Consider the following 27,799-nt stretch of genomic DNA (forward strand, 5'->3'; position numbering starts at 1 on the left):
ACCTGGGTTAAATGGGGCTCCATTGAGAAAGTCAAGAAATGTGAATTCATGAATATTCACATATTCAATAGAAAGTAAATCTAATGCATCAGCGGAGGATGAGACACCTTATCCCACTGAGCTAACTAAGTCTCAGCTACCGCCCCATTACTTAACTCTCCGTGGCTGAGTTAAATTTAATTGAAGGATAATTTGAAGGATAGAAAATAAAGCGTGATTTGGTGTTACCCCAGCCAGTAGCAATATTTGCTTTTCCACCTAGACCGAAGAGCCTGTCCTAGAGGCTGCCTCTGCGGTGTCAGGGGCTGGTGGCATACTGCCTTTTTTTCCAGCTTTCCCGGCCTTGACCACACCCCCCAATTTAAGGAGGCAGCTCTATTAGGAACATTATGGTCTTTGCATCCTCTATAGCCATCGAGCGGAGGATTCCCGCAGGTAGTTGGAAAGAGACCACAGACATTGAGGGAACCTCACTCAGGACCTTTCCTTCACCCAGTCTCTCCGGCAAAGTAGTAAGTGAAGTGTGAGTTTCTGCCTAAAACTTTGCTATTTTCCTTCTCCTTTCCCTTTTCCCTTTTATTATTATTATTCTTTTTTTTGGTTTCATTCCGGGGAATTAAACAGCAAATTGATGGGGACTTTCAGGATACCAGCGGGTTTTCTCTTCCTCTTTTCACATTTTTCTAGATTTTCCATTCAATTACTTAATAACAATTTTCAAAAATATTTCTTTCACATTCTTAAAATAGTCTGAAATCAAGAGTGCTTCACTCTTTTCCCTGCTTTATAGAAGCAAAAATCACACACGTTTTAGATACTCACAGCTTACTTGTCAGAAACTCTGAATTTTCTTCGCATATTGGAGCAGTTCCAAAGAAATAAAGCTGTAGTTAAACATAGAATTCCTCTTTTTTTTCCGCTTTCACTCCTAGCAAGCCTATTGCTTTTTTTTCTTTCTTTCTTTCCTTTTTTTTAATTTTTTTTTTTTTTTTTTTTTTGCCTAGCAGCTTAATGAATTATTATAGAGAGGAAATTGCTACAGGTTTGGATCTTGTAAGCCAGACCAGCCAGGTTTTTCTGTGTTTGTTTGTTTGTTTTTTTGGGGGGGTTGGTGCTTCCCCCTGTTTTGTGACTCCTCGTTCTCCAATATTCTCCTGTTTTGGGGGCTGTAGTTGAGAAAAGGGGAATCTTGAAGTCTGGGAGGCATCTCTTCCCTCCACCGCAGAGCTAGACTTCAGGGGCACTGCCATGGAACGGTAGGGGGTGTGAATGGCTATTTCCCTGCATTCGCTGATTTTTATCCTGCGATGCCACTTTGTGGCTTCTCATCTGCTGTTAAAAAGTCCCTGTTACCCCCACCCCTTAAAGTAGCATTTTACGTGAACACAGTGTTCCAAAAGATTCTGGGTGACTGAGATCAAGGCATTCACTTGTAGCTTTCCCTTACTGCCTTTTGGGTAAGATACATTTTTTAAAACCATTTCCCCCCTTACTTCTTAACCATTACTGGGCAACTGAAAAGAGAGATATTGGCTAAACAACAGTAAAAACAGACTCGAAAATCATAATTCTGGCAGTTCCATTTGATTTGTAAAATGACTGACAATTTGACTCTTCATCGGTTGTGGCTCTGGGTTGCTCTGGGTTGCGTCGCCTCCTTATTACTAAAAAGAAAACCTTTTTGTACTGCGGGCATGGGCTATGCGTGGAGGGTTGCTGGGCACCCACTGTTGCTATCGAGATTCTTACTTACCTGTTTCTGAATGGAGGGAACAGACAGCTAATGAGTTAATGTCTGCAAAGTGCTTTGAAGATGAAAAGCCCTTTTCATGTGTTCAGTATTGTAGTTATTAATATTAATATTTGAAGAAGCATGCTGCTTCTAATTGTAAATCAACAACTTCCATCCTTGCCAACTCAGTAGTGAAAAAACAAACAGTCAAAGCAGCCACACAGCCTCTTCCGTCCTGGTTCCGCTGCTGAGGACGAGGGAGGCAGAGAGTCTGATTACAGAGAGGGTATCTTTGCCTTACAGGCTCCTTGCAGCGATGTGCTAGTGGGTAGAGGCACCACGAGGTCCAAGAGTAGAGCCCGGAAGAAGGTGGGTAAAAGGTGTTCTCCTCCTTCCACACCTGGTCATCTGTGACCGTGGAGAACCGGTTGAGAGCATGGACCTGGGCCAATTGCCTGCCTTGGATTATAATGTGGTTCAAAGACGAGTAGGGTCAGAACTGGAATCAGCGCTGGATTTGGAGTCAAGAAAGTGGATATGCATTTGGGTTCTATTAGGGATTGGCTTGGTAACTGAGAAGAGGTATTGAGCCTGACTGTGCCTTCTTTTCTTCATCCCTAAAACGTGAATGATGATTTGTGCCCCACCTATTCCACAAGGATGAGAGAATAGGAGTAAACAGGATAAAGAGTAAAAGTGCCAATCTGGTTGAGGAACAGTCTGAAATAATATTGTAACAAATTGGGTGTATGGGTGCAGGTCCCTAGGGGAGAGTGAGGCAGAAGACAACCAAATGGGAGGGAAGCAAATAATTGGCATTGATATTCCTCTCTTTGATTACACCCAGAGCCTCAGTGTACAACCGAATTTCTCACTAATAATTCCATTTCTGCCTCTCCTCCTGTTTTTATTTATTGATGAACAGATCTGTTTTCCACAGCAACTCTCCTTTTCTAATTACCCATCGAAAATTCCCATGTCTTCATCAAGCAGCTGAAGGAAGGGTTACATCTCAGAAGCTGAGACCATCCCCCACCCTTGGTTTTCTTTCTTTCTATATGGAAATTTAAAAGTATTTGGTATTTGAGCAAACTTAATGTGGTATGCAGCAATTTAGTGGCATTGGAAGCAAATTTTGTGAGTTTTCAATCTGGGGAAATGCTGGTATGAAAACAACTCATTTTATGCCTCTTCATCTCATTTGTCCCTGCTCTACTGGAAATTCAGCTTTAGGGAACTCCACCTTTTAATCTTGGGGACTCTCTGGGTATCATACCTGGTTTCCTCCACTCTACCTGGGAAAGGATGATAATTCCTAATATTTATCAAGCACTTGGTATGCTCTGGGGCCCTTGCTGAGTGCTTTGCACAGACTCCTTCATTCAATCTATATCTCCGGGCCCTTGCTGAGTGCTTTGCACAGACTATTTCATTCAATCTATATTGAAATATTTAAGGTGGGTACTCTTGTTATTCCTGTTTAACAGATGAAGACATCGAGGCTTGGTGACATGACCAGTTTAGAGGTGGGACCTGATTAGAACCACGGGAATGTGAGTCCAGACCTTGGGGCTGGCACCGGATCTCATAGGAACTTTAGTAGCTTTGAGATACTTACACGAGTTTAGGTTGGAGTTTTCTGCGCGGACTCACAATTGGCTCTTATTTGGGACAATACTGTGGATCAGGCCTCTTTTCCAAAGGGAGATCCGTGGATCAACTATTCATTGTCAGAGATACTATGTAGAAAACCTATCTGGTTGACCAGATAGCAGATGTCTCCTTGAGTCTCTCTTGTGACAAGTATCAATTGAATTTCAGTGCTGTGACCAGTCTTGTGTTGGGTAAAGTGACAGATACAGAAGGAATAATTATGGAAGTTCCATTTCTAAAATCAACATAATTTTATTTTAGGGGGCAAGATCTTGGCTAGAAAGAGGTTGAAAATAATAGACATGTCAGCGTTAAGCTATGTGACACAGTCTATGAGTATTGGGACTTCAGATGGCCAGAAATGGTGTCTAGAGCAGGGAGTGAAATACATTTCTCACCAATTTCGCTTCTCATAGAAGAAGATAGATTTGATATTCCAGTTGACCAAGGGCTGCTTCTATCCAAGAACTTAGAGGAGAATGTTTGGATAATACGTACTAGAACGAAAGTCAAGAAGCAACCTCTAAGTGAGATGTCAAGAAAACATTCTCTGTGGGGGAAATAAAATCTATAAATTTTCAACGATGTGGGAAAATAGAAGGCCCCAGAATTTAAGTCTTTTTTTGCATTTAGATCCTTTTTACTCTTCATTTTGAGATCATCTCAGGTGCATCAGAGGTTGCAAAACACAAACCAGAGCGTTTACAAAAGACTTAGGTCCTTTAAAATTGTGAAAAAAATATACTGCAAATTAGTTTGCTTCATCATCTTTTGGTGCCCACAGTGATCTTTAATCCAAAAGGATTCCTGTCAATGGGGAGAGAACAGCGACACTAGTTTCTTGACATTAGAGGCTGAGTAACTAAAACCACAGGTTCTTAGGAAAGGCAAGAAGCCTTGTCAGATGTGGCCATCGCGTCTGGCATGTGGCTTGAGAGACAGGGATAGGTCCCAAGCTGTACATTTCCCTGGCCAGGTTTGTATTGTAGCTCAGATAAAAATCAAACTTCTGCTCAGCCTGTTCCACAGATGTCTTCTTGCCTGTTTCTCAGTGGGCTCTGCCTCCTGAACACCTGCCTTGTTATAATCACTCATGAATTTAACCAAATTCACCCAGAGGCTTCCTTGCTACTCAAAGTGTGGTCCGCTGAGCTGCAGCGTCAGCGTCACGTGGGATCCTGTTGGAAATGCAGATTGTCCGGCTGTACCTCAGAGCTGCTGACTCAGGGTTTGCATTGTAACACAATTCCCAGGTGATTCCTATGTAAATCAGCTGGGGAAGCGTGGCTCTAAAGAAAAAAGCCGAAACACACAAAAAATTAAAAACACAAACAAAAACTTGCAGTATTTCCATAGCTTCGTGAGGTTTGTATCTAGTTGCTCAGGTGTTACTCCACAAAAGATGGACATATATTTTATTTTTATTTTTTTAATTTTTATTTTTAAATATTTTATTTATTTATTCATGAAAGACACACAAGAGAGAGACACAGGCAGAGGGAGAAGCAGGCTCCATGCAGGAAGCCCGACGTGGGACTCGATCCCAGGTCTCCAGAATCAGGTCCTGAGCCGAAGGCAGATGCTCAGGACCACTGAGCCACCCAGGCATCCCTTGGACATTTATATCAAAAAGATGTTGGTTTAATTCGAGAAGCTACAATATTTCCCACTTTGTGCCATGCAATCTTTCAATGAGTTTGCTCCTCACTGTAAGAAAAATGCTTACTTCTTGGTTTTATGCATAACAATGGTACAAAGAGACTACCATTCAACAGAAATTGTGGCATTCTTAACTAATGCCTACTCAACCTCTGCTTACCGAAGAGAATCCTTTTCTGATTATTTAAATAGGAGTCTTTTAGAAAAAGAGGCAAGGGATTTAGGCCATCTGGGTTCTAGCTAATACCTGAATGAATAGCCTTTGCTGCTTTGGGCACTAAAAATAATAATTAATAAAAACCACTATGACTATGAATGAATGAATGCTCATTAATGCCAGTTGCTGTGACAAAATAGCAATAAATAACCACCACCACTATTTGTTGACATTTTATGCGTAAAGCACGCTACTAACCACGTTTATTTTATCCAACCCTCTACAATGATCTTAAAAGGATGAGGATTATTATCTCCAATTTAGAGTTGAGGAAACTAAGACTTGGTGAGGTTAAGAGACTTGCCTTACGCTCAGTAAGGAGCTACCGGCTAACTCAGTCTATAATTCCAGAGCTCTTTATCGCTGATAAACACTTAACGTCTCTGAGCTCAGCTTATTCAAATAAAAAATGGTGGGTTTGATGGATCTTTTCCAACTCCAAAATTGACTGAATTCGCAAAATCCCTCTTTCTTTAAGAAGGGCAGCAAGCTGCTTAACATTATATTCAGAAATTTGAACCTTACAATTGGGGCAGTAAAACAAATGAAACAACACCGTGAAAATCACAATCGGACATAGTCCAAGAAGTTGCTTGCTGGATTTGAGAGATCTAAGGCAGCTGGTGTCTTTTAGTTCACTTTGAAAAGGGCATTATTAAGATCTATCCCGTTCCCCTTTCATTGTTCTTGTAGTATCTACCTCCATTTATGACATCTTTCAGTTTTGTTGAGAGCTTCTTAGGAGCCAGAACCATATCTAAATTCTAGATTATATCTAATGTGCTCCACATGCTGTGAGTTGAGAAGTAATTTTTAAAAATTCTAGGCTCTTTAGGGATTTCTTTGGCAACATCCATCGGGTTAGAGGTGACATTTGTAGTCTTGCAGACCTTCTTTGGATTTGACTTGGCCAAGAATCTCATATACCATGACCTCCACTACATCTGTCATTGTGAAGCAGAGAGCACTTAATGTCATTTCTGTAGCTAACCCTTTTTTGTTTCTATTTCTTTAGTAAAAAAACAAAACAAAACAAAACAAAACAACACAAAAAACAATTTTAATTTATCTATTCAGCTATTCATAAATAACTACCATCTACATGGTGGCCAATTGTGATCATTTGCTGAGTTTCATGGTTAAATATAGAATTTGAGGAATGACGTTTGGAGACTGGGCTTGTAGACACTTTTCCTGTAAAACAGTGTACTTAAGGTTACCTTCAGTCTTCCAGAGGATGCTCCCACGTGAAGCCTGATTGACTAGAGAAAGTAGACTATGAGTTTCTGCTAAGTTACAGAGACTGGGGCTGACGTTGTGGTCATAAAATTCCTCTCATTTAAGAGCAGGCAGGTTTTCATGTATTCCCTTGATGTTTATGAGAAAGAACTCCATTCTACCCACTGTTCACAATGCCATTCCAACAGTGTGACTGGGAAGGATTTGTTTCCACGAGGAGGAAACATAAAATGGTCTACGAGGCACTCCTTATTTCCTAATTGCTATGGTACAGCAGCCTAAAACTGTCTTATATTCTCTCTCTTTTTCAGGACATATTAACGGGTTACTCCTTGAGGAAGGGCAAAACAATATACTCTGGTAATAGTATGATAACATGAGTGTATTTTTAGTCTTCCAAGAAAGATTGGTTGAGCTATGTCAATTCATACAGAACTTGAAAGTGTTATGCTCAGTTAGGAGATGGGGGTGGTTTAGAGAAATAAGAGATGGATATGAGTCATGTTCATGCCTCTATTCAAGTAAGGCTTGGAGCACTTATTATCAGTGAAGCGGGGGAGAAACAAGACTGTGATGTTAGCTGTACCCTGAACTGCTGCTTTGTGAATCTAGGGAAGGTGGTGCATTTAGTTTAAGACACAAAAGCCAACGACCCATAAATCAGAATGCTGCCTTTATGGGTCAGGGCTGGCTACTCAAAATAAAAAGGAACGTTTACTACTGTAACACTGAAATACCCAGTCAAGAAAATGAACTTCTTACAGATTTGGGACCGAGGAAGAGAAACTATCTCTAATTCTTTGAACTGTTTCTCTTTTCTCCTTATTGCAACCACAAAGTTTGCTTGGGAAACTATCTACATACGCAAAAATTTTACTTCTTGGGAGAATTGAACTTGGTAGCTCTTGTTACAACTGCAAGATTAAAGGAGAGATCTACCAAAATGATTTAAAAAATACCAATGAACTACTCATGAGAGTTAAGAGAGAAAAATGATACAAAACATAGATAAACTTGTCAATCTGGTACATTCATTAGTTTAAAGAAAAGTATGATTCTGCTTGAAGTTAACATTAAAGAAGTGTAACCTCAGGGTTGCATATGGACACATGTCATCATAGGTGATGGCTCTTTTTTGTTCCAGAGATATCTTCATTCTCTTGGATATACTCAGGCCCTGAGACAAACTGATGCCCATTCTAACTCCATTTTATGGACGGGTTCTTTCATTCAATTAACAAACACATTGCATATAAAAAGGCAGTCTTTCCAGGTTTTAGGGACAGAAATAGACATCTATACTGGAAGTACTCTGAATCAAATAACAAATACCAAAGTAGGGCACATTGTTACAGTGAGTCCCATGGACGAGGGTAGAGAGTGCCCATCTAACTGCCTGGGAGGTTCAGGCAAAGCTTCCTGAAAGAGGTGATGCCCACACTGAGTCTTTAAAAACAGATTTTTCATGGCATTCATAAAGAAGAAACTCAAACTACTCATTGGAGATTCAAGGTATTGCCTTGATGACATGGATGACAATGTTTTTAGTTTGGCAAAGGTTGTCATTTTGCTTTAAATGGATAGTCCTTTTGGAAGTCAAGCTCTTTTTCTCCTGCAGTTTAGGCCAAAGTGTGTCTTTTTAATGCCAATGAAGGGGAATCCTAAATTTTTGATATTAGGAGAGATCCTAATTGCAAAATCTATTTAAATTCTGCACAGCAAATTACCTTATCTATGGGTCATAGCCTTATTCCACAGTTGAATCCTCCACGTGCCATCTTTATACCTAGCAAACATTGTAGTCATGATTCCTGACCTATGAAGTTAACAGGAAAGACAGGAGGGTAAGGTCAAATTTAGAACACCATGCCGTTGGTGGCTGTATAGTTTTGGCTTCTCTGTTATGGAAGGCAGTTGGCATACATTCTTTGTCCCAACAATACCATTTGTAGGTATTTAATGAGAAGAGAAAATATTTTAGGAACTTTTATCATGACAAGGAGTTGGGGACAAATTAATTATAAGAGGCTCATTAAGAAAAGAATAACGCATACATAGAATAGAATACCCGATAGCCATAAACTTTGGAAGGTAGAGTTATATTTCTTGACATAGAAAAATGTTCATAGCAAATGTCAAATGTCAATGAAAAAAGCAGATAAAATAGCATGCAGATAATTATATCACGAAGGTAAAATTATGATCATATGTATATGTTATATCTGCATTTGGAAGGACACATTAGAAAAGACCCAGAGGAATGTTGAACAGAGCATTAGTATAATCACCTCTAGATGGTGGGATTTCGGGTGATTTTGGCATTCATTTTATTTTATTTTATTTATTTTTTTTTTTTTTTTTTTTTATTTATGATAGTCACAGAGAGAGAGAGAGAGAGAGAGGCAGAGACACAGGCGGAGGGAGAAGCTGGCTCCATGCACCGGGAGCCTGACGTGGGATTCGATCCCGGTTCTCCAGGATCGCGCCCTGGGCCAAAGGCAGGCGCCAAACCGCTGCGCCACCCAGGGATCCCTTGGCATTCATTTTAGACATTTCTATATTTTTATTATAATTTCTTAAATAAATACATATTATTTTGTCGAGAACAATCATTTTCGGGAAAAAAAAAGTGTTTAAGTGTAGTTTACTGTTTCCCTAAAGGCATAGCGTTTCCTTGGAGAGCACATAACCCAAAATGAAAAACACTAGCTGATGTCACAGTGTTCATCTAGAAATGCAGCCAAGCAGGGGCAGAGTTGATGTGAACTGGATTCGGCCTTTGTGAAGGCCTCATGTCTTTGGGATTTCCTTCTCCTGCTCCTTGGCCTGACACGCTCCCCAGCCTCTCTGCATCCTGGGCATCACTCACCCTGCCCTGGGGGGATCTGGGTGAAAGGCAGCCTCAGCCTGCAGGTCCAGCCCAGTCATTACACTTGCGGAAGAGGGTAGAAAGCTCCAGAAGCAGTCGGTAGCATGCTTTTACCAAGAATAGAGCTCTCCCCAGAGTCCCATAGAAAACTGTTCAAAATCCATTATTGGACTGATACACCCGCATAAACTAAATTGTTATCTTTTCTGTCCTCTGCACAGATTGAGCATTTTTTTATCTGGAAAATTCAGGAGAGTGAGGAGAGAAAAATCCAGGAGAAGGTAGCTGAAGACCTAGAGTCAGATCTCAGCCTGGTTAGTTTACGGCATTGCCTGTGTCCTACTCCTTATCTGTAAAAAAAAAAGGGGGGGCGCTTGAATGAGATAAAAGATGTGTACAAGTTTTCGAATTTAGCTCCTAGAGTCATCAAGTATCTGTGTGCCCATCTCCTACAAGTGCCGGCACAGGGCAGGGGTACAGAGTGAAGACTGGGCCAAAATCCTTGCCCTGGGGGGTGCTGAAATTCTAATGGGCTGTGAGTGGTCCCATAGGACAGCTAAGTGTCCTATGGGGTAAGAGAAATTCTAATGGGCTGTGAGTGTCCCATAGGACAGCTAAGTGTCCTATGGGGTAACAGAAAACGCTTCTGTGATAAGGTGACATTAATAGCCAATGCTTGGAAATGGATCATGCAAGAAACCTTTTTTTTTTAAAAAAAATATTTGAGAGAGGGAGAGAGTGCACAGGAGATGGGGGACAGGGGAGAAAGGGGAAGGGAAGCAGATTCCCCGATGAGCAGGGGCCCCCCACTCCTGGGGCTCCATCTCACGACCCCCCTGAGCCGAAACCAAGAGTCGGACACTCAGCCGACTAAGCCACGCAGCAACTACCCCCCAAACCTATTATTTCAAGTGGATCTTTTAATTTTTAATTTTTTTATTAGTTTTTAAAGATTTTATTTATTTATTTATTTATTTATTCATGAGAGACACACACACACAGAGAGAGAGGCAGAAACACAAGCAGAGGGAGAAGCAGGCTCCCTGACGTGTGATCTCAGGTCTCCAGGATCACGCCCTGGGCCAAGGGCAGTGGCTGAACCACTGAGCCACCTGGGCTGCCCAAGTGGATCTTTTTAATCCAGATCTTTGATCTCTTCAGATTCTCTGATTTGAGAACCAAATGTATGTCTGATCCGCTTTACATTTTCAGTCTTGTGAAACCAAGTTGTTCTTTCATTCACTAATTTAAAAAAATAATGAATTTGCTTATACCCCCCTAGTCTGTCTTAAAGTCTGGAGACACAAAAATGAAAAAGGCACAGTGCCTGCCTTCAGAGAGCGCAGAGTCGAGCGGCAGAGGCAAACAGCAACAGGTGTTTGTAAAACACCGCCTATGCCCAGTGATAGAAACACAGGCCGGGATCGCGGAGCCAGGGCAGCCAGCCCCGCCTGGGTGGAAGGATAGGGCAGGGGGGTCCTGGCAGCCAGGGCTTCTCAGATGAGCCACCCCCAGCAGAAGCGGGTAGATGGCTGAGGAGCAGGGGGGCGGAAGGGCATTTCCATCAGAGGTGATCACATGCCAAGGGCAGGGAAGCCAGAACCAGCCCCGAGAGCCCAGGGCGAGTTCCACATTACAGGAGCAGAGGCGGGGGTGGCATGCAGGGAGCATGAGGCCCGAGGGCTGGGATCACTGCTCCTGGAGTCCAGGGCAGCATCAGACACATTAATCTGCTGCTCAGCCATTGCTGGTGCCATTCGAGAAAAATGATCTCAGCCCTTCACAGCTCTGTTATCAGGTGTTCGGATCATTTCTGCATTCCTACAGGCCTGTGGATGCTTCGAGGCTGCAGAGCAGATCTTAAATCACACCCGTTATTTTGTATTTAGGTAATAAACGTTTATAATGCCAAGACGAAGAAAGCTGGTCCAGCTGATGCTTAAGGTTATGTGGGAGGGAATTCTCTTTGGCCAACAAGTCAAAAAAAAAAAGTATCACCCAGACACTCCTTTTGCTTTTTCTGAAAGGGTTTTATGTCCCAAGCAGCTGTTCTATGTCACAATCTACAAGTGGAAAAAAGGGTGAGTTCTTTTTTTCTTTCTCCAAAAAATAATACAGCAGTAATCCATTTCTGTCCCAGAGTTATTTCCTGAGATGAGAGCCCTCGAGTGCCCTGGCAACTCCCTCTTTTCAGCTTCCTCCCTGGGCGAAGGGCTTTTCCCCAAGGGAAGTGTCATTCATATAATGCAGCCGCAGGAATCCAGCGCTACACGGAATGCACCATATGTGAGGCCATAGGTTTCCTCCCTCACTCTGTCAATTGGAAAGAGAAAGCATATTTCCACTGAACCTTTCCCCAAGCCCTGTTGCTAGGAGGAGTGCTGTCTGGCTGGCAGATTGAAACTCTTGATGCCCTGGAGCTGGGCCCGCTTCAGGACAGGGCTGCCACTTCCAAATCTTTTTTATTCCAAATATATAAACGAAATAGGAATTCAGAAGAGTAAAGGTGTTTGTTGCTTGTGGAGTATAGAGATGATCCATACGGCCATGTGGTCACACCTCTCACTGGGACATCTTCCATGATTTCCCATTCCCCACACCCAACAGAAGGGACTGCTTATTTTTTTCTGTATTGTTGGTACTCTGTTCATCACATTCTATTATGGTTATAGGTAAGTCTGTCTTTTCCACTGCCTGAAAGTAGACACTGTCTTTCCCTGCCTTATTCAGAGTCAGAGAGAATGTTAAGGTCCATGAAGTCAGAGATCTTTGTTTACCAGAGTCCCAAATGCACAGAACAGTGCCCAGCACATGGCAGCTATTTACTGAGTGGATGAGCAACTTTCCAACAAAAGGCCTTCACTGTGTTTGTTGAATGAATGATTGAGGTCTGTGATGACTCAGGGGATCTGTGGGACCTTTTCGGAGGACGTCGGGGAGGGCTTAAAGGGACAGCCCAGTGCTCCCATACCTGACATTTTCCAAAGGTCAAGGCTGCCCTGGAGGGAAGACCAAAGGTACCCCAGGGAATCTGATCATGGTTAATCCATTCTCAGGATGACATACTCCGTGTTGTTGACTTGTAAGCCTCATCCATGAGTAGATCAAAAACTTTCAACTGGGGATGTATAGATTGATAATGATTCCTTAGGACTTCCGTGTCCAATTTCAAGATTAAAGGTAAGGAGTGTTTTGGTAGGAAGGGAACATTGAACTCATTGAGCTATCTTCACGACACATGGTCAGGCCCAGTCCTTGTTGACCTAGGTTGTATGTACCTTATTCTTTCATTCTCAGGGCCCAGCACAGTCTGATATGCGACAGCTGCTCGTTATTTTGAGAAATGAGCTCTGAACAGGTGATACTGATGGATACTGATTTTAACAATGTCCTTGGACTAACAGACTTTGATCCTTTTCTCTTCAGCTTCAACACTAGTGGTTCTTCCAGGGGCCATTTTGCTGCTATGGAGATCAGTTCCCCAGAAAATCATGGGAACAGCATGTTGATTAACATAGCCTAGCTTCTCTTAGTTATTTTATTTTTTTAAATTAATATTATTTTGCCTGCATTTACTTTTGGAGAAAATGCATCATAAGAAAAGTAAAGTTTTCATGAAAAACAAGAAGCACAGTTCTGGGATAAGGTGTGTCTGCAGCTTCCTGATCTCAATCCTGCGGCATCAACTGCTCTGTGATTGTGTCCTTAGTAGGTATAATTTTATATTGCTCAGCCAGTTTAACTATATTGTTTAAATTCATTTCATACGAAGGAAGATCTGCTCATTGGCTGTCAACTGAATGAAGACAGTAAACCCAAAACCACAGATTGAACATAGGACATAGAATACTCATTTTTTCCCTTGAAATATGCCAGTGGCTTCACATATTAGCAAGAATAAAGGAAAAGACAAATGCAGCCCGGAAATAATCAAGTTAAAACTAAAATGTCCCCCGTTTTTTTTTTTAAGTTTTTATTTATGTATTTGAGAGAGTGCGAGAGCGTGAGGAGGGGAGGGGGAAGGGAGAGGCCGACTCCCCCTGAACAGGGAGCCCAGATGAGGGGCTCCATCCCAGGACCCTGAGATCATGACCTGAGCCGAAGGCAGATGCTTAACTGACTGAGCCACCTGGGCGCCCCTAAAACATCACTTCTTAACAATAGGAATCTGGCCTTCAAATGCTGTGCCTCGAAACTAAATCTTCTAAGTCACACAAGAAAGACTTTTTTTCGGTATATAATATTGAATTTATTAAACTGTGTGAACTAATGCACATTAGGAAGCATTTATATCAACAGAAATGTTTGATACATAAATGATTTTCCTGATGACCGACAGCCAGCTGGAAAATCCCTGCAGCCAGAACGTTCCTCAAGCGTTCTTGACATTCAGATTTTAAGTTTGGATAACAGCTCCGGACAAGAATTATTTCATAGTGTTTCTCCTATTGTTCCAGATGAATAATGTCCAATCCCCTTTTGCAGGGCTTCTCTCTGTTTATCTGTGTCTTGGGGTCCTGGTTGACGGGTCTCTTCAGTCATGTTTTCCATCTTTCTTCCCCTCAGACCTTTCTTTATTTACTCTTTCATCAAATTTATACCACACCTGTGTGCTGAGTGCACCTGCTCCATGCCAGGCCTGGTTGGGGTGGAGGGAGGGTGATGGATGGATGGGGATATTCCTCAAAATGACACGTAAGACCTGATCCTTGTTCAGAAACCCTACAAAAGGGTCTTTTTGTAGATGCTTCTACTGCTTCGTGACTGCAGCTCACAGAGGCTGCCACTATCACTGCTACTTTGGAGGAAAGAGGCTGGCTCTCTCTGCCCGTTCTCTGTGTGCCAGGGATCCATTACTTTGTCTTTCTGAATTTTCACTTCCTTCCCTGTAGCATGAAGAGGTGAATGCTAGGGACACCTGGGCGACTCTTGATTTTGGCTCAGGTCATGATCTTGGGGTAGTGAGATGCAGCCCCAGGTCAGACTCTGTGTGGAGCCTGCTTAAGCTTCTCTTTCTTGCCCCTTTCCCTCACCTCTAAAAAAAAAAAAAAAAAAAGAATATTAAAAAAAAGGAGAGGTGAACTCTGTGGTTTCTAGGAGACAACCAGTTCTCAGATTCGAACCCACTGGGGTTTCTAGTGCACACACTGGTGCATCCAGTGGCTCAGCGAAGGCTTTCTCCCACGCAGGTGCTGAAGGTGAGGATGAGCTACTTTGTGGATTCTGCAGCCAGTGGCCCTGCCCCTTATTCAGCAGTGCGGCCCACCGTGGTGGTAAGTGGGGCCCCTTCCCTTGCCCACCCTGCCTCTCCTGTCTTGCCCTTGCCTCCCACTTCCTGACCTCTCCTGGACAAAGAAGCCCGGACCCGACTCCGGGGTTGGAATCAGCCTTGAATCTTTTGGAGGAGCTAAAATGTGAGATTATCTGTCTTTTTATCAGCACATAAAGTAAAAATCCAAGACTGATGGATTTGCTGAGAAAGGTTTTTTTTAGTATGTTTGAGTTTCACAGAAAATGACTCAAACATGATTAATGGTTAAAGCCAGGTGATTTTTCACTGCTCAGTTCACTTGGTGAAGATTTTTCCCACCTTGATATTCTTTAGACTTATCTTAACATAGTTAAACTTCTTTCAAGCCTCATACATAAGAGCTAAATAATGCAAGCCTTCTAATCACAGAATTTAAAACTGGGAAATATAATAGTAAGTTTACAGGAAAATGTTATAAATCCTAGAATAAGAGAGGTGAAAGGAACTTTAAAATAGGACTGGATAAAGTTTCTTGCCTGTATGAGAGAAGACTCTCATGCAAGCTATGCACCGATCAGTAGAAATGTTTAGATGAATTTCTTATAAATTTATTGTGTGAGTAATCCCATGATGCTATCATCGATCAATCCCAATATTAAATGAACCTTTATTATTAGCCGTTGTATTATTAACTATTCATCCTAAATTCTATATGTTTTCACATGAAGGCCCCCAATATAAATGCTGAACTTTTCTCACTTACTCTGGAAATGGACAGATAAAATTAATGTTAAAACTTCCTAGTACACTTATGGGTCTAAATAGACACCAATGGACCAGAGCTCTAATCTGACTGTCTTAAAGTGTCCTGCCTGAGGTTTGCAAAATTTTTGACACTGGTACCCTTAAGTTAACCATGTCCTCTCCATGTAAATTGATATTGAAGGATTTGATGTATTTGCAAATTATTTTCTGTAGCATTGAAAAGATAATTGCTCAAAGGTATTCTGTGTTCAAGCGGTGATTATCACAGCTCTCTTTACTGGCTATTCTGAAACACCTGTTTTTATTCTGTTTTAGATGGCTTCTGTTTTCACATAAACCCCATTCACTTTTCTAAAAAAATTAGAATCAGGCAAAAATTTAGAGTACAATTAACACCAGAAATATGTTTAGAAACATACACACACACACACACACACACACACAGTCCAGACCAGAGCAGTCACTCAGTTTTGCTTAGTAGAAATCGCCTAGAGACTTGCACTTGCAGGTCACATAAGGGGCTGGAAAAGTTGCGAGGGAAAGCCTCTTCCTGCTTCTCACACGGAGGTTATCATCTGAGGTCGGCACAAATTACACTAAATTTTTCTTAAAGATGATATTGTAGAGAGTTGTTCAAACAAACCAAGGGTATCGTGATTTCAGGGCGAAACATGTCATTGGCCTGGAAGAAGCGATTTAAAAGCCAGCCTATGTTAGTTCTTCTTACCAGTATGGTAATCAAAGCAAACAAGATTAATAACTTCTCCAAAAAAAAAACAGTGCCATGCAAATTTGTATTTATTATATTTCAGACACCGAAATACATGTGATTACAAGTATTCAAAAGACAGGTATAATATTAAATTATCCTTGACAGGGTATGTGGAAATTGGATGAAATTAAAAAACCAAAACCTAGCTCTGGGTACATATTTTCAATGAAAAGACCCCACCCCCAGCTGAATACACTGGCTAGTTTTAATGCATTTTAAATGGTTTCCACTGGTTGCAAAACAAAGAGCTCATTTACCCCCAGCCCAGCCCCAACAGCCATATCTGAAAAGCGTTATCAACGTGTGGGATCCTTTTTGCTGTGAGTTTCAGGGTTGCTTGGGTAAAAGCAGAAGGTTGCGTAAGAGAGTTGCTAAGTACTGCACCAGCACTTTCATGCCTAACTTCTCTCTGGGCCTCAGTTTCTCCATCACTAGGACTGGTTAGGCAACTTTTCAGAACCATAGAGCAAGCAGAGAAGTCCTACAGCTTCTTCACCTAAGCTCTCCCTAATGTGAATGAACGAATGAATAAACAAACAGACAAAAACCAATCAAATAAATAAAAAATCTTTGGGTACAAAATCTGGTTCGACAGACCAGCTCCTACAGATACCCTCCGACCCCCGACCCGACCCTGTAAGAGACAGTCGAGGGCTTTGTAAGTTGTCTGTAGACTCGAACTTGGGTCACTGGCATTAGCGAAACTAACAGATCTCACACCCTCGATCCTAATCTAAGACTTCAGGGAGGGGAGAGCACAGCTTCATGAACTTTCCCAGACAGGAAAGTCAAAGCCGCAGACACCACCGAGGTCTTCTCATTCTGCTGGAGCCACTCTATCTAGAGGTCAACCGATGGTACTTGATCCAACAATCCATGCCCTAAGCCTGGTGCCTGGGCTCCGATTTGGTTAGGCCTGGCCTCGAAGAAAAGAAACTCTGTCTCGGGTATGGGGTGTGGAGGGTGGCAGGAAAATTGTAAAGTGCTGTTTTTTGTTTTTGTTTTTGGGTTTTAATAGGGCTGGTTTTGCCCTCAGGGGATATTTGGTGATACTTTTAATTGTTAAAATTTGGCAGTGGCATCTGCTGGGATTTTGGGTGTAGAGGCCCGGGACGCAGCTAGCCATCCCACAATACGCAGTACAGTCCCCTCCACAACTAAGAATTAATGCGGCCCCAAATGTCAGGAGTGCCGGGTCGAGAAGCCCTGGTAGCAGCAGCCCCAAGATCACGTTTGACGGCCCGATGGTGCTAGGCGCACAAATTGGTCTAAGCACGTCTTTGCTGCTACTTGTCAACTGTTGCTGCAGAAAGGGGAAATCTTAAAGAAAAACGAATGAGAGTATTTTCGTGTTATGAGGAGTTCTGCTTAGGATGCTGCTTTAGTTGTTGGATCTGAGGTTTGGTTCGATCTAAATCGGGCTATGAATAGTCTCCGGTCTCCGAAGATGGCTAATTCCCAGATTCCTTACTGGTAGATTAGAGGTGGCATTAGCGCTCCTCGTCGTTCGCCTGCCTGGGGAAGGCTTAGGGTAGTCGCAGCGACGGTCATGAACTTCAGCCACTGGCAGGTAATTAGCCATTTTGCACAGAAGGCACGTTTTCTGCCTCAGGGTCAGCTTGTGGAAACCAGGATGAAACCAGGATGCGTGCTTTCCTCCTTGGAAGGTCAGTCCTGCAGGAGCCCGCGCCAATGAATGAAGTGACGTCACAGCCGGGAGGGAGAACAACAGAACTTTGGGGAGTTGTCTGGCCATTGTGTGGCAGGGGGTGACGTTTTCAGGTACGAATATGGGTTGTGTGTCAGGGACCCTTTCATCCAAGGGGAGGAAGTGCTCCTTCCTGTTATGCTGCCTCAGCAAGCCCACGGTGAGCCCTGGAAGTCCCCAGCAGTGCTGGTGGCTTCATCCTCCCATGCGTCATCCCCTCCTTGGTGGTGCTGGGGCTGCAGAGCTGGATGGGGGACTGGGGGGCCGGCATGGGAGGGATGGGCCGCCTCTGGCTTTGACCAAATTTGTCCCAGGCCTTGGCTACCTTGAAAGCGAGGAGGATGGGTGGAGGAGGCCCTCGGGGCGAAATGACCCCCTGGTCCTGAGCTGCTGGGGGACGGGGATAGTATCGCCTACTCACCTCCTGCAGCCAGAGCCCAGGCCTTTGGGGACGCAGTGCCCTGTCAGGGCGAGAGCGGCTGCCCCGAGGGCCAGACCGCGTGGAAGACACCAATGCCCGCGAGGTTGGTCACTATGCCCCAATTCCCTAGGGTGAGGCTCTGGGCTTAGGGAACAGCCCCCCTACTCTGAGACATGCACAGATTGCATCACACACTTGACATTCTTCCACTTTCTGGATCGAATGTTCTTGTCTTATAAATACGGTCGCTATATTTCCTGAATGAAAAGAAGTGTTTCAGAAAGTGTCCAACAAAAGTCCTTTTTTTTTTGACTTGTGACTTTATTCTAGGAATGGTATGAATGGGATCATACGTCCTGGGCACTGAGTTGCTATAATTGTATAGAATAACATGATACGAAGCCAGGGCTATTTCAGACGTAGGATCACTGAATAATTTGGGTGATGGACACACAAATGCTGGAGTGCACGTCAAATGTCAGCTCTCCAGGGGGCAGGGGAAGGCTGCCAGCCACTGGCTGGTTTTAGGCGCTGGCTGTTGTCCTTCTTGTGCTTTTCCAGTGGAACTCGTGGGGCTGGCAGGCCTTCTCGATCTTCAGTGTGGTGCCTGCAAAAGGGAGTAGCACGGCCATGGGGTCTCGCCGAGTGCATTGCAAAAACGAGCTCCAAACCATGCCCTCGGGCCCAGCTTGCCAACGCAGAGACCTCTGAAATTGAAATCTTGCCATCCGCTTTGTGGTTTGAGCAAATCCTCTTTTGTACATGTTCTTTCCTCCTTCTGTCATTGATCGATTGATTGTTTTTTTTTTTTTGGATACGTAACTCTGTTTCTATCTTCTGACTCTCCAATGAGGTGAAGGGGGAGGGACGCACCTTGTTCCCGCGTCTTTTATATGAGACGTGAGACCCAGCTTTCAGTCCCAGGCCAGGCAGCTGTGGAAAGCAGCCCATCCAATTAAGAAAGCATTTTGGAGTCAGACAGATGTGGGTTAAATTCTGGCCTGTTACTCCTTGGCCACGTGACCTCGGGCAAGTTACTTAACCTCTCTGGGCTTCAGTGTCCTCATCTGTGTAAGGGCAGAGCGTAACTTACCATGTAAGGCCATCATGATGGTTCAGGGCAAAAATGCTTGTCCAGTGCGTCCCACAAGTGTGGCCTCAGCTCATTCTCTCTCCCTCATGTTCACTGTCTCTTCTCTGCTCTTCTCTGACTTCTTGATTGCGTTGGTTGGAGGTTTGGAGGGAGGAGTGGAGATGATTCCACTTATTGTCCATCCGAGGGTATTGCCAGGCCAAGATGGGGCTACTGGGGTGAAGATGGAGACATTCTTCTTGAGCAACCTCCTTGCTTCATCACTACCCTGCACTAGAAACAGCTCCCTCGCCACCAGATCAAAGTTCCCTTGTAATGGGCTGGTGGTTTACAACCCCATTGTGTAAACAGACCTGGTTCTCTTATCTTGAGTAATTGCAGTTTAATTGGGCCTCCTTGGGAAGCAATTCCCTTCTTCCCCAGGGCTGTTCGCACACTCTTCACCTCCACCCCACAGGCCTCGGGGTTCCAGCCTTTGAGTGGTCACTGGGGAGTCTGCTGCCCCAGCCCTTTGTGGGAAGGGTTCATGTTTGTCCCTATAAAGCCGAGCCTCGGTGCCCCTGTCCTTCTCTGCCGATCCTGGAGGACAATGAATAAAGAAAGTATTTGGGATGAGAGGAGTAGAAACCCACAAAAGAAATTTGGAGTGGAAATGAAAACTGGAAAAAAAATTTGTTTTCCTTGTTGCATGGGGTGGCGATGGCTGTAGCCCTGGAGAGAAGGCTGGAGCGGAGTGCCCAGGGATTGTATACAAAGGTAGGGCTCAGCGCTGGTCTCGGACAAGCTGAAGAAAGAGCCATCGTGTCTATTTTTCCAGCACCTTAAAGAGGGAGGCTTTTCTGAGATACTGGGTTCAGTCAGCACAATCTAGAGAATTTTGGAGCCAGGACAAAACCCGCAGGCCATCTCCGGATATCAGGAGTTAGGGTCCTAAGAGATTAAATAAATTGCCTGAGTTTACAGAGCCAGCGGGAAGTGGAATGTGACCCAGATCCCCCGACTCCTGGCTAAGGACACCCCTTACTACTGAATTTAGCTTAATCAGTTTTCAGATATGTGGTAATTGAAAGAACTTATAATAGACTTTCATTCACACATCTATACGCCTTATCTATGATGAAATGGTCTTCCCTGATTTGGGGGGAAAAAAACAAACCCAAACTCCATTTTTGTAGACTGCTTAGTAAATTGGAGTTACTTTTTTTTTTAAATAAAAGATCGTATTTATTTATTCATGAGAGACACACAGAGAGAGGCAGAGACACAGGCAGAGGGAGAAGCAGGCTCCCTGCAGGGAGCCCAGTGTGGGACTCGATCCCAGGACCCCGGGATCACACCCTGAGCCGAAGGGAGATGCTCAACTATGGAGCCACCCAGATGCCCCAGCAAAATGGAATTACTGCAGGGTCCTTAAGCGAGGCGAATTCTTCCATCCGAGACCCCTGAGCCCGGAACGAGGCTCTGAGTTATCTGGCCCTCTATCTCTGCGCGATGGGATGCCCGAAGCTGTCACCTCTGGAGTCACCGGGAGTCTGCAGGTCCTGCTAAGCGAGTAGAAGCTGACAACACATATCTCCCTGCAGATCTTTCAGGAGGGAAGTGTCAAGTCCGGGTGCTCAGGCTGGTGGCGCGGTTCGGGGGCCTGGAGCATCCGCTGGTAGCACTGAGTGCGGGCCATGGGGTTGGGTGGTGGGGAACTGTGGTCCCAGGGGCTACCAGCAGCCTCAGCTGTGGGCTGTCCCGTGAGCAGTCCCATGTGCCTGTCTCTGCAGCACCACGTCCGTGCTTCACGTCTCTCCCTCAGAAACCTGCAGGAGGTCAGGCCTGCCCTTTCACCAAGGCCCAAGCCCATCACTCTTATTGTTTGAAAAAGAATTTCCTGGCCTTGAGTCTAAAATTAAACTGCCCTTTGAGAGTTTCCTATTTTGTCTGTTCCTGCCTCTCCTGCGGCGGCACCACCCTCCCTCCGCTCCTCCTGGACAGGAGCGCTGGAGAAAGCCGACTCCAAGCCAAGGGGCCTTTCTGTTGGCCTCCTTGCGCTCGGCCTCTCCAGGGAGCAGGGTACACGCGCCCTCCCCAGGCTGACGTGCCCAGGGCCCTTCTGAAGGCCAGACCTGGGCTGCCCCAAGCTTCCCCTTAGCATCGCCAGAGGAGCTTCTCCACCCTGCGCTGGGTAGCCAGGGAGCCTTGTCTAGCCTCTTGAAGGATGAGGAAGCCCAGACTAAAGTCTGTGGAGTTCAGCCTCGGGGGTTCGGGGCGGGGAGAGGCCCCTGGGGGGTGAAGGGTTTCGAGGTCCTGTGTTGGTTGTGCAGACTCTCCACCCCCCGCCCCCACCAGCATCTACGAGGCAGGAGCCCCAAGGGCGAGTCTGTAGACAGGTACTTCCGAAACTTCACAGGTCTCGACTGAGAAATGGGGGATGTGGGGTCCAAGCACTGCCTGAGCCTGGTTTTAGGAAGGAATTAGGACAACAGTAGGAAGACTTTCTTATTTTTTTTTAAAGATTTTATTTATTTATGCATGAGAGACAGAGAGAGAGAGAGAGAGAGAGAGAGAGAGAGAGGCAGAGACACAGGCAGGGGGAGAAGCAGGCTCCACGCAGGGAGCCCGACGTGGGACTCGAACCTGGGTCTCCAGGATCACGCCCTGGGCTGAAGGCGGTGCTAAACCGCTGAGCCACCCGGGCTGCCTCAAAGGCTTTCTTAAGAGCAAGGGGAGCATTGCACATCGTGAATCCAAACTACGACGACGACAAGTCTTGGCTCTCTGGGCTCCTCCACCCGTGAAGGCCGTGGGTCGCGGGTCAGGAGAAAGAATGTGGAAGGGTCGGCGGGAGAGGACGGTGGAGGTGGAGCTGTCGAGGAGCCTGCAGATCCCTGTGGCCAGCCTCCTCAGGAAGCAAAAGCTACAGAGGTTAAGTGGCAGGCGGGACGTCACGCAGCTCCTTGGGGACGGAGCAGGACTTGAATCCAGGCTTCCTAACCCCCGTCTCCTGTCTTCCTGCTAGAGCGTGTGGACATCGATGCGTTCCTGGAAAAACAGTTATTCCTGCAGAGGCACACACCCAGGCTAACTCAGCTTAACCCTGGGCCTAAAATGTTTGTTTTATTGTTATTCTGATTTTTTTCTTTTTTCTTTTTTTTTTTTTTTTAAGCAGCAGCATCTAGAAAGGAGGGAAATAATAGCAAACACGAGGACATCTATGGTTGCTTGGCTAATGGCAGACATGAATTTGAAGAAAGGATCACACATAGTCTTACAGACAGGGGGACTCCATATGTTTGTGATTTGGTGTGGTGGTGTGAAAATATTCCCCTCTTCCCTCTTTTCCGACTTTTGGGGGCAGGGAGAAGGGAGGCAAGGAGCAAAAGCTGTGGCTGCGAGGTTTGGTGGCATTGGGTGGGGAAGGGTGGGAAGATGGGAAGACGGTCAGAAAAGACAGCAGCAGGGAGCTGGGGCTGGGGGGCGAGATAGAGTCCCTGGCTCTGAAGCTTCGAGAAGGAGAGGAGACCTTGACTGGAGGGCAAATGGAGGTGGTGGCTTGATGCTGGTCATTAAAGCGGGCTCACTTGCAGAGCAGAGCAGGGGTAAGGTATGTCCATCGTTCTAGTAGCCTCCAGATTACTGGGGCTTTGTTTTATTTGTTTTCAGTGTCAGAAAGGTGAAGCATGTGGGCTTGGGCTGTGTCCTCTGACAGCCCCCAAGAGGACGGGAGAGGAGTGCTGTTCCCTAGGCAGCTGGTCACCATGTGTGTGACGGAGCAGGACAAAACATGTGCTCTCCCGAGATGCCCAGGGCGAGGGGACCCAATCCCTCCAAGGCCCTGTGGCTACCATCCTTCTCTTGGTGGCCACTGGCCAACCAAAGCTCTGCCTTTGGCTTCCACGACACTGTACACTTTCTTGTTTTTCTTCCTCTGTCTTCAATGGCGCCTTTGGGTTGTTTTTCCCCCTTTAATGTCTCGTAACTGTAGGCAACCTTACAGACCCAGTTTTGATCTTTTTTCTGTTTTGTTTGAACTACCATTTTTCTTGACTTTGTACTCTCGCCGGGTGCTCCACGCTTCCAGTTTTAGCCACACCCTTTCTTGTCCTCTCCTATCCTGCATCCACCTTCAGGATCCTTCCTCCCCCAAGGCCAAGTTGCTCGGCCACCACTCCATCTAAACACAGCTGAGGGAGAAGTTCTCATCCTCTCTCCCTTCTTATGTACTTAAACTCACCTTTTTCATTATGAAAAAAGCAAGTAATCCGAGCATTATCTGGGATCACCCCTTTCCTTCATCTCCTATCAGTTAGAAAATCATGTGGATTCTTCCTTTCAGGCACACTTATATTTCTTCTTTCCTCTTCCCCTCTCTACTCATGACCCTGATCTCACTGTCCTGTGCCTGAACTCCCGCTCAGCAACCAAACTAACAGGACACCAGTGAAGCACTCACATGAGGGCAAAACAAGGGCTGCCCAGCACTCAATAATCAAGCTACATGACGTCTTAATGCAATATTTTTAAGAGTCAAAATTAGTGCAAAAATTATTATAAAAAATAAACATTTTAAATAAAGTTAGGATTAGTAGCACTGATTCTTTTCCTCCTTGCCTCAGTCTCCAAAACGGCTCTGTGAGGCACTCTATTTCCTATGTCAGCTTCCTCACCTCCTCCTTTTGCCCAGCCCATCCTACTTGGCACCATCAAATGACTTCTCTAGAACATATTGATTCACCATGTCACTACCTCTAATGTAACCTCCAAAGCCTTTCTCCTGGAGCCAAATTCCTGTCTGGTATTTATTATGGCCCTAACACTGTGATCTTCCCCTGTCTTTCCAAGCTTTACTTCTTATTAATTACCCTCCATGGCAAGCATCCACATTGCCCAAGAGCACACCTTTTTTTCATCCTTCTCACTACCAAACAACACAGTCTCTCTAGATCACTTATCTGAATCTTTCTTATTCTTCCTTTGATAGTATTATATGTTCTTTTTTACCATAAGGTGCATGATCATCTTTTCTTGTTCTCTAGGCCCTTCATCATATGTTCTAGGCTAAATTTTACTCAACCTTTCGGTTACCTTAATTTGTTTCCTCCAGGAAGTATTACCTGCTGCCACTCCCCTCCCTCTACACGTTAGTACCTAACCCTCTCACATCTCCTCGCTGTAATTTCCTGTTTACTCATCTGAATGTTCCTAAGGGTGAAGTTCATTTTTTGTTCGTATTGTGTTCTTAGCATCTAACATAATATTTGGCATAGACTAGGTGCATGGTCTCAATTTGCTCCATAAATGCACATTGCTGTAATATGCCTAGTACTTATCCTAAGATAGCACTCACTCTTCTTGAGAAATCTGTACTTGAGCCACATAAGCTTCATATTGGATAAGTAGAAGAAAAGACAGTCTGAAACCAAATAGACCTGGATTTGAATTCTATCCTTATTATCTTATTAGCTGTGTGGCCTTTGGAAATTTACTAGTCCTCTGTTTTTTAAAGATTTTATATATGTATGTATGTATGTATGTATGTATGTATGTATGTATGTATTTGAAAGAGAGCAGGGAGAGGGACAAGTAGACTCTATGCAGAGCCTGACTTGAGGCTCGATTCTAGGACCCCGGGATCACGACCTGAACCAAAATCAAGAGTCAGATGCTTAATGGACTGAGCCACCCAGCCGCCTCTACTTGTCCTCTTAAAGCCTCAGCTTATTCTTCTGCAAAATGGGGGTAGAAATACTAATCTTGCATGAGTGTGGTGAGGATTGAATGTGACCATTTCTGCACAATGTTTATCACACCAACTGGCATAGAGCAGGTGCATGATGTACGTTAGTTCTTTTCAATAATCACCTGTGGGATAAATGAGTGAGGACCTGTCAGATGGTTTTCTTAAAACTGTGACAGGGACTGGAAATGTTGCTTGCATCTTATGAGTTCACCTTCAGTTGCAGCTACGAAAGGAAGGTGTCAACAAAGAGACTCAAACTTATTTTGGGTGGTGCTTTTTTAAAGCAATGAGGTGGGGGTTGTGCAGCCTAGATTTCTGACCTGTTAATAACCTGCTTCTTTCTCCTCAACTAAGACAGTTTCATAATGAATTGGAACTAGCTATGTGGTTCTTTTGAGTAAAAATGTCATTTTCATACTCTATGAAATAGGTATTAAGTCAGTTTGTGAAATGTCTAATAAACAGGCAGGTGTCTAGATAACAAGAATCATGCTGCTTCCAAGAGCATCTGCTAGCAAAGATGTTTGTGGTTCATGGTAGGCTTGGTGTATTAACTCCTTCTAATTTTTTTAAAAGATTTTATTTATTTATTTGACAGGGAGAGTCTCTCTTCAGGGGGAGGAGCAGAGGGAGAGAGAGAAGCAGGCTTCCCACTGAGCATGGAACCCAATGGAGGGCTTGATCCCAAGACCCTGGGATCATGAACTGAGCAGCTAAGGCAGCCGCTTAACCAATTGAGCCACCCAAGCGCCACCCCCTACCTTCTAATTCTTAAAAGTAGGGTCCTCTGGCTCTGCTGAAGGGTGCTAAAGAGAAAATATGTTTCAAAAATAGATTTCCATATATAAAGTAGTAAATAAACTACCCCCGACAACAAAATGCCTGCTTTAGGGTAGGAGAGAGTCCTCAAAAAAAAAAAAAAAAAAAAAAAAGGCCAACAACATAAATTCAGTCTGATGCTGAGCAGGGTTGTAATCAGAGGTTGGGGGTTGACTCACTACACTGCTACATTGCTTTCATTGCCTGGGTCTGGACCTCATTGCTGTGTCCCTAACCCACAGAGTACTCCTGCCTTCGATCTCTTCCCCTGCATAGTACATCCAGATAGTTTTCCTTCAACACTTCTTTGTAGACAACACCTTGCCATAAGTAGCCTTTCCTTAGCAGAGAAAGCCTAAACTTATAAACCTGAAAAAAAGTTCTCCATTCCATCTTACATCAAAAAGAATAAAATATTTAGGAATAGATTTAACCAAGGAGGTAAAACACCTGTACTCTGAAAACTGTAAGCATTGATGGAAGAAATCGAAGATGACAAAAACAAGTGGAAAGGCATACAATCCTCATGGATTGGAAGAATTAATATTGTTAAAATATCCATATTACCTAAAGCAATCTACAGACTCAATGTAATCCCTATCAAAATACCAATTACATTTTTCAAATAACTAGGACTAATAATCTTGAAATTTGTATGAAACAATGAAAGACCTTGAATAGCTAAAGCAATCTTGAGAAAGAACAAAGCTGGAAGTATCACAATCCCAGATTTCGAGATAAACTATAAAACTGTAGTAATCTAAACAGAACAGTACTGGCATCAAAATAGAAACATAGATCAATGGGACAGGTAGAGAGCCCAGAAATAAATCCATACTTATAGAGTCAATTAATGTACAATGATGGAGGCAAGAATATCCAATGGGGGAGACATTCTTTTCAACAAATGGCGTTGGGAAAACTGGACAGTTACGTGCAAAAGAATGAAACTGGACCACTTTCTTACACCATACACAAAAAGAAACTCAAAATGAATGGATTAAAGATCTAAATGTGAGACATGAAACCATTTAACTCCTAAAAGAAAACATAGACAGTAATTCCTTTGGCATCACCTTTAGCAACATTTTTCTAGATACGTCTCCTCAGGCAAAGGAAACAAAAGTAAAAATAAACTGTTGGGTCTGTACTAAAATGAAAAGCTTTTGCATGGTGAAGGAAACCAACAATAAAACAAAAAGACAACCCACCAAAGGGGAAAAGATATTTTGCAAGTGGTACCTCCAATAAAAGTTTAATATCCAAAATATGTAAAGAACTTACACAATTCAACATCAAAAAAAAAAAAAGCAAAATTTTCTGGGCAGAATATATGAACAGACATTTCTCCAAAGACATACAAATGTCCAACAGACACATGAAAAGATGCTCAACGTCACTCATCATCAGGGAAATGCAAGTCAAAATCACAATGAGATATCACGTTACACCTGTCAAAATCAACAACACAAGAGACAAGTGTTGGTGGGAATGCAAACCATGTGAAAAACAGTATGGAGGTTCATCAAAATAAATAAAAATAGAATTACTATATGATTCAATAATTCCACTACTGGGTATTTACTTAAAGAAAACAAAAAACACTAATTTGAAAAGACACATGCAGGCATATGTTTACCGCAGCATTATTTATAATAGTCAAGATATGGAAGCAACCTGTGTCCACGGATAGATGAATGGACAAAGAAGATGCGAGATACACACACTGGAATATTGCTTAGTGATAAAAACAAATGAAACCTTTTTTTTGTTTCAACACAGATAGACCTAGAGGGCATTATGCTAAGTGAAATAAGTCAGATGAAGACAAACGCTATATGGTTCCACTTGCATTAGTAATCTAAAAAGAAAA

The 27,799-nt window shown here is 43.8% G+C and overlaps 1 protein-coding gene across 3 annotated transcripts in view; it reads left to right on the top strand.

The window, feature by feature from the left end:
* The first annotated feature begins 440 nt into the window (after positions 1 to 440).
* Positions 441 to 27,799, top strand: part of ETS1 (ETS proto-oncogene 1, transcription factor) — a 131,049-nt gene continuing 103,690 nt past the window's right edge. Inside the window, exons 1-2 of one of the 3 annotated variants that reach the window (XM_041770477.1) lie at positions 441 to 512; positions 14,559 to 14,642. In XM_041770477.1, coding sequence (XP_041626411.1) covers positions 14,574 to 14,642 — 69 coding nt within the window. In that variant the 5' untranslated portion in view covers positions 441 to 512; positions 14,559 to 14,573. Of the gene's footprint in view, positions 524 to 14,558; positions 14,643 to 27,799 lie in introns of all 3 variants that reach the window. The other 2 variants (XM_041770479.1, XM_041770478.1) reach the window with 2 other exon arrangements.

The sequence above is a fragment of the Vulpes lagopus genome, chromosome 10 (assembly GCF_018345385.1).
Source record: "Vulpes lagopus strain Blue_001 chromosome 10, ASM1834538v1, whole genome shotgun sequence".
In the NCBI taxonomy this organism is placed as follows: domain Eukaryota; kingdom Metazoa; phylum Chordata; class Mammalia; order Carnivora; family Canidae; genus Vulpes; species Vulpes lagopus.